Below are 7,518 nucleotides of genomic sequence, written 5' to 3'. Positions count from 1 at the left end.
CCGCAGTACTTCCGCACGACAGATACCAACGGCGTATAGCCGCGGTTACGCAAAGAATAGAGACAAACTTCGGAGCAACACAGCCTATAATTATATAAGGATAGAGTTGTGTACGCGCGTTGCTTATACATGTACCGCGCTTGTAACCAGCCAAGCCATCCTAAAACTACTGCTTTATTCTTAAATTCGAGGCTCTCACTTCCTTATGTTTGAAGTTTGAAAAACAGCGCGTAGACGAAAACGTGCTCTATTTTCGGGGAAAGACGCAATTCCATTCCCATTCCATTCCTCCAAGCTCTGTCCCCATTCCATTCCTATTGCACACCGGGGTCGCGAATATGTGGAATGATTCCGGAGTCATTCCAATTCCGGAGTGGTAACTCCACAACACTGCTTCCAGCCCATTACAAAGCGCTCTGCCATAATTCTTCATCATCAGTTGTCACGTCAACAAAGTGCATCTGATGCCTTACAGATGTGTAGCTGGTATTCCTCGCTTCTCCGCAGAATGACGAATAGGTGCTTCCCAAGTTTACGAAAATTATGATGTATGGCGTAGTGGGTACTTTGCTAGTGTACTTGTGTTAGTAGCTCCAAGAGAGTTTAAAAATAGAAATGCCACTCTTCCAGATTTCGCTGTGACAGTGCTGCGCTTTCCGCGCAGGACTGGCCTTTTTTAAAGGCACAGTGGTGCCTTCATATCGGTGGCTTCAGTTTGAGCGGGAACAACTGAGGCCTAATTCATTGTATAAGGAGAAAACGAGGTTGCCTTAGTGACTCGTCCATTGACGACAATGAAAACTTATTTGCAGACACATCCATATTTGGCATGTTTACTACACACGTCCTTGAAGAGTAAGCCTTGTTGCTGGGTGCGTTGGTGGAGATCTAAGGAATATGTGGCAAACAAGAAAGAAGAAAGAGTATGAAAAGCAGCGCTCGACTATTTTTTCGCACAAAAAAAATCACCGAAGATTACGATACTGCCTAATGCGAATTCTGAGCGCAGCTTCGTGTTGGGGCAAGGCCAACTGTGTTTGAATTTTCGGCCTTTTGCAAGTATCGGCTACGCCATAAATCACAATTTTTGTGAAGTAGGACAGCACCCACTACGCCATTCGTCTTTCTGCGGATAAGCGAGGTACCCGCTGCACATCTTTAAGGTATTATGTGCGCATTGTTGGTGTTGCGTGGGGCTGATGACGATGAAGAATTATGGCTGAGCCCTTTGCAGTGGATGGAAAGCATTAAACCACACGCTCGTTGCGCAGTTAGCGTCGTGTGATGACCGGTTGTTATTTTACTCTTCTCCCACGATATATATAGGTTAACGCGATTCCTTGTCCGACATGACACGTGGCCCTGTGGTAGAATAGTCGACTGCCACGCAGAGGGCCCGGTTTCAGATCCCACTCGATCCTGGGTATTTTTTTCTTTTTTGATGTCTATCGGTTATGTCACCGACGGCGACGCAGCTCAACGTAGGAAGGGGCGCCTAGGAGCTCCGCTCTACAAAATTTTGGCGCCCGACGTTTTGCCTCTAACTCCTTCTTTTTCAAGTCTTTGTGTCTTGTTTTCTTGAACATCTATCACGTAGATGTACATAAAACGTTTTCAAGCAGCGGGGTATTTCTTTTCTTTATGTTTCTTCGGCATAAACATACTTCTTTTTAGCGGCTGCTCATTCAAGAAATTCCCGATCATCAGGCGCTATGCATCACTGATCACCCTTATTTTTATTAACGAAAAGAGCTGTACCAGTTGATCGTGTTTTTAAATACGGGCATGCACCCTGGAGTATTGGTGGTTTCGTATTTCAGACGCGTCCTACGTCGGCAACTGATAGCATACATGAATACCATTTCTTCATTTAACTTTTCGCCAACCTTGTACAATACAATATTCCAGGAATCCATAAAGGATCGTGTTAATTTTCGCTGCGGAGCGCATTGATCATGATGACCCTCTTCCATATGGCGTCGGATTTACCAAATGAAACATCAATTTCCTCAACATATATGCTGCAAAAGATGATGCGAGATCTAGCCACTGATTTTTCTCTCTCTGCACTTATAGCACGTGTGATTTAGCGTTGTTCTGCCTTGTTAGGAGTAACCGTTGATGAATATTTACACGTCGGTCGCCACCAACTGAGTCCTCATTCGCGCATCCTGAGAGATACGTTTCTTTCCACGTACTGCGGTCATCATCATCTTCATGCACGTATACAATGTTTGTATGAGCCAATTGTGAAGCTTGAGCCTTCTTATAGCATTACTGTGCGGAATGCACAGCTGCGGATTACAAAACGTGCGAGGTCGCATACGATCTGTCCGTTTTGAACAAGCTCCACACACACACACACGCACACACACACACACACATATATGTATATATATATATATATATATATATATATATATATATATATATATATATATATATATATATATATATATATATATATATATATATATATATATATATAATGTTTGTGTTTGTTTTTTTAAACAAAACAGGTTACTGATAAAAATGCCATGGCAGTCACATTCCTCTCCTCCTCGCACACGAACTCTGTGTGTCGAGGTGGAAACACTTCTCCACACCTAAACTGACTAATTTTAAAAACATGTTCATTCGCGTGTCATCTAATGACTGGAGGGCAGTCGTTTATATGGGAAAGTTGCAGGCCGTTACAATTTATGGCATATCCATTTTTGTTTCTTCCGAAATGACAAAAGTTACACGTAGCTCGATATTCATCGTCGAATCTTAAGGCACATATCGAAACTCGACCGCTCTGTTAGCGTGTTTGCTCTGTTACGACAGACCGTAACTACTCGTTTCGAGGACCCGACGATAGTTGAATTAAGGTGCGCTGAAGGTCAATCTATAGTCGGATACAACTTCAGAAGTCCGCGGCATTTCCTCCTCAAAGCCGGATGCACACAAACCTGCTCCAATGGGCGAGCACTCTAGACTAACGTCATGAGAAGGCCAGCCGGTGACCCCGCCTTCCGAGTTCACTGCCGTGTACTTGAGGGGGATTATTTCTTCAGTCGCGAAGGGGATCGGCTGCCGCACTGCGGTCGCCTGGGTGGGGCCTCTCCGTACTTTTTAGGTTGTAGCCGATTAGAGTCAGTAAAAACGCCAAGTCATCGTAGATAGCGAAGTAGACAGCTCATTCTTTGTGTGCAATATGCAGTTCTTATCTGTACCTTAAAGGGCCAGTAAACAAACCCGTAGCCCAAAATTTGTGACCAAGAGATAACTGCGCATTTGCCCGATGTGAACACCCTTTCTGCAAGCAAAGAGCGGCCGCGGTGGCTGCCCTCGAGCTTTATGCTGTACGGTGAACGAAAAAGCGGGAATTGCAGTTTCCTTGGGCACATAAAGTAATAAAATAAGCACCAAATAAGACACGCAGGAAAGGCGATCCGCTGGTGCAAATGAGATGATCGGCCGCTTTACATAAGAAGACACTGCCGCGACGCGCCTTCATTCAAAATTCGTCACTTCCTTGTCGCGAGAAGTTCCAGTCTTACGTGACAGAGCGACCGCGTTTCCTACATGTGTGCCATGTGCGGTCAGTTTCGGTATCTGCCTTAAAATTCGATGCTGAAGATCTCAAGTTGCGTGTAACTTTAGCCATTTGTAAAAAAAAAGATATGCTACCACTTGCGACGGCCTATAATACAACGTTGCCATGTGAACGAGGTCCATCAAGTCAATAATTAAAAAGCTAATTAACATTTTTCTTAATTATATATTGCAATACCACTTTAGCTTCGGCGAGGTATCAACGCCTTGGCGTAAAACACGTGTGCAAAGACGTCAGGAGCATACCTGTCGTAACATTTTGTAAAAAAATCTATTGCCTAAAGAACACCGTGTATAGATTCGCGCGCGTGTAAAATGCACTTCGGTCAATCCTGGAACCTGTTATTAGCACAGGTGCATGCACTGAAGTTTCTTTCAGAACACTCGCTTGTCACTTAGCACATATATAATCTCCAGCTCTATTACAACACACACACTTTTTTCACATACGTAGTTCAGTATTCAAGTTTCCATTTACACTGAGATTTAAGCATTTGAGTCTTCCTTTGCTCAATGTGGTCTCCAGTTCCGGTTAGGCCGCTCTTGTCTGTGCCTGGCATGTGAGTGAATTGCACGTAGGGGTAATATCGTTGCTCATCACCTTTTAAGAGGAGTGCTGAAACCCCGCCCCCTTCTGAAAGCTCCAATGACATTCGCTTTAGACTCAACTATCTCATGTGTTGCCGAAACCAGTCAGCGGTAACGGTGAGGCGCCGACCAGGTCGACGTGTCTTCCATGTTTTCGCACACGGTTAAGCGAGCTAGAGTTGACTGTATTTCTCCTAACGCCGCCTCCGTTGTCTTTCCAGTAAGCTCCTTCACCTCCTCCACGAGTCGAGCGCTCGACTTCAGTCTCTTCAAAGCATCAGCGCCTTCCTCATCATTAACATCAGCGCCTGAAACCACAAAGTGGGCAGCCTTGTTTGCCAGACGAACGTTTCTCTGTAGAAGCGCATTCACCTCGCCCATTTCTTCGTAGTGATCGCAGTCCCAGAGAACACGGAGCTCGGTAAGGGTGTAGTTAGCCCTGAGACCCTTCAGAATTGTTTGTATCTCATTGGACGAGATTTCCCAGTAATTGTACAAGTGAACGACGTTCAGAGTGTCGTTGACCGCCAGCAATTCTGAGAGGGACGTCGCCATTTCTGGCGTCACCATCACTGCCCCCGTGGTGAACTGCTCAATGGAACAGTTCGTCTTCAAGGCGTCGAGGATGCGGACGAGGTGACGCTCTTTACCACGATTCGCGCCCATGTCGCCCCAGATTTGATGGAGTTCTCTTTTACGCAATGCCGAAGCGGTGCCGTCTGCGTCGAACCTGTCGTGAAGTGCGTTGACTACGGCGATGTCAGATTCAATGTCGAGGCTACGAAGTGTCGCGGCTTTGGCCAAGGCGTCGGAAAACTCCCCAAGAACTCCCTCTTCGATCGAGGAAGTGACGCTGATGAACAGCGCGGGGCAGCATGCATGTCTGCGGATGAGCGCGGCGAGTTCCGATAGGAGTTCCTCTGGCCACAGGATATCGAGCCTTTTGAAGACGCCAGCGTACCGCTTCTGCGCCGTCAGCCAGCACACTTTGTCCTTTTCCACGGGACAGACGTGCTTGAGGTTCACCACCTCCAGCGTCGAGTTGGTTGCGAGCATCTTCGCGAACCCGATTAAGATGTCTGATGATAACTCCACCTCGGCTAATGAGAAGGTCTTGAGGGTGTCGTTTGCCGCTAGGGCTTCCACGAGAGTTGCGGCACCTTCGTCACCGCCGCAGGAGTCCCAGATGACTATTTCCCTCAAAGACTTGTTCTGTCGGATGTAGTCTGCAACATCCTTCGCGAATCCCGTCCCGGTGTTTTCGCAGCTCAACTCCAACGTTCTCAGACATCTAAAAGCCGCGGTGAGACTCGTGCCCAAGTCCTTGCCGTTGCAGTCAACGTGAATGTACACTTTTTTAAGGGAAGGGCATTCCTCAAGTTCATAGAACGCAACCCTGAACGCGAAAAGGGAGATGTTCAATACAGATAGCGTTCTCACTAGTGGTCCTGTGCTCAACATTCGCCGGAGCACGGCAGCTTCCTTCTTTGTAATCTCTTTGTACATGAGCTTCGCCCCGTGTGTACTACACAAACCAGTCGGGCAGGATTGTTTGCCCGTTTCGTGACCTAGTTCCAGACCTTTCCGGAAAAGGTCGTTCACTTCCTTACTCATAGTGTCAAGTACAGTAGTTCCTGTGTCAGCCATGTTGACTTCACAACCGAGCACTTCTTTCTTCTTTTGTTCCACGTTCACACTAATGAGGCCGCGAAAGAAACGAGGTTACTATAACCTGTGAAATCACTGCGGTTATCAGTTAAAAAGCTTCACCCCGCAGAAGTTGTGGATGTAAGCTTCCTTAATAGTTTGGTATGTGAAACGCCCGTATCACGGACCGATGAATGGAAGCGTTGATGTGTCCCTTCGTCTGCGATCGCTATAGTCCTTGTACCGCACTTTGCTGCTGAGGATACACGTCCTGAGGGAGACTCGCTTCTTTCCGTTTCAGGTTCGATGAAGCCTAAAAGTGACAAAAGAAAGCAAAATTTATCAGAAAAGGTACCTGATTCACATAAACTTATTGTAGCATAAGATAGAGTTAAAAGGGTACTGACACAAAATTTAGCGGCTTAGATAGCTTGCGGTATCAATTCCTGTGAACATAGGTATATCGCCTACCAAATCTCAACAGGGAATATAGTTTGAGAGGTATATTATACGAATCTTGAAGTTCGCGTGCGCGATCCAGTGCTATATGCCGCACCTCGCGACACTGACATCATCTAAGGTTACCCCCAACTAGAGCACTGCACGGGCTCGGGCCTACCCGAAAACCCGAGCCCGGCCCGGCCCCTGGGCCGGGCTGGTCCAGGTAAAGTAGTTCTCACGGCAGGCCCGAGCCGGGCTCGATTCTCAATTCTTGAAGGGGCACTAAAATGATAATATGAATCCGTTAAGACTGATAAAGTGTACTCTGAGAACTCGAATGTAATTAGTTTCTCCGTCATAAGGAGGAAATCAAGGGCAAAGTTCCATTTTTAAATCTCCGCGCGTGACGTCACGGATTCCAAACTGTATTTGTCGAATTTTGGGGACATTGGGTCAACGAAACTGCTTGAACCTTGGTATCTTAAGTCTATGGAATTTTGGGGACATTGGGTCAACGAAACTGCTTGAACCTTGGTATCTTAAGTCTATGGCCCTGTCAGAGGTCAATGTACTTAATTTTTACCGATACAAACTAGTAGATCCCAGTAGAAGCCGTCAGAATGGATGACGTCACGGTATTTGTCGCGCGATTTTCAAGGTGGCATCGGCACCCGCATTTTCTTTTTGCGCGTTTTTTTCGCTTACGAAAGCTCTTGTCGCAGCAAGCATGGTGATTATGGAATATTAAGAGTACTGTACTGATAACAGAATAATTGTTTTTTTTTTTTTGTGTCCCTTCAAGTGTGTTCCTCATACGTTGCGCGTCCATATACGTTTCACGTTTTATCGCAACCAAACGATTCTGTTTTTTTATGTGGGGCAAGCTTTTTCGAGAAGTTTTAGAGCGACAAGTACTGATCTTCTTTTGCTTCTTGCATATGGGGCTACATGAATTACCTGGAACGGGCGAGGTAAAAGAAAATAGACCAGGCGCCTATATAATAACATCTCGCTATTCCGTGCTTTATTTGAATTATTTATTATTTTATATCACAAATGTTCTTCTGTATTCGCAGTAATAAATGTATTATCATAAACTTGTCCCTTTAACTTATCATTGCATGTGCGATCACGGAGCTCCGAGGCGGGGAAACGTTCTTGCAAGTTCCAGCCCTCCACTAAAACGAAAAGCCTGCGCGGAGTCTCATTGCATAAAATCCCTATAAAAACATTCTTTTTCCG

At 45.9% G+C, this 7,518-nt stretch overlaps 1 protein-coding gene across 1 annotated transcript; it reads right to left on the bottom strand.

Annotated features, from left to right (window-relative positions):
- Positions 1-4,086: 4,086 nt before the first annotated feature.
- LOC119372565 (uncharacterized) lies at positions 4,087-5,869 on the bottom strand. The gene has a single exon (XM_037643042.2). It carries the CDS (start codon positions 5,833-5,835, stop codon positions 4,294-4,296), a length of 1,542 nt encoding a protein of 513 aa, XP_037498970.1. The 5' UTR covers positions 5,836-5,869; the 3' UTR covers positions 4,087-4,293.
- Between the last annotated feature and the right edge of the window lie 1,649 nt (positions 5,870-7,518).

Source organism: Rhipicephalus sanguineus, chromosome 10, assembly GCF_013339695.2.
Source record: "Rhipicephalus sanguineus isolate Rsan-2018 chromosome 10, BIME_Rsan_1.4, whole genome shotgun sequence".
NCBI classification, from domain to species: Eukaryota; Metazoa; Arthropoda; class Arachnida; order Ixodida; family Ixodidae; genus Rhipicephalus; species Rhipicephalus sanguineus.
The sequence above is the reverse complement of the archived record's forward strand: the minus strand, read 5'-3'. Positions and strand labels throughout refer to the sequence as shown.

What these genes read in the sequence shown, in the direction of transcription:
- LOC119372565 (XM_037643042.2), bottom strand. Translation starts at nt 5,835, where the DNA reads ATGGCTGACACAGGAACTACTGTACTTGACACTATGAGTAAGGAAGTG.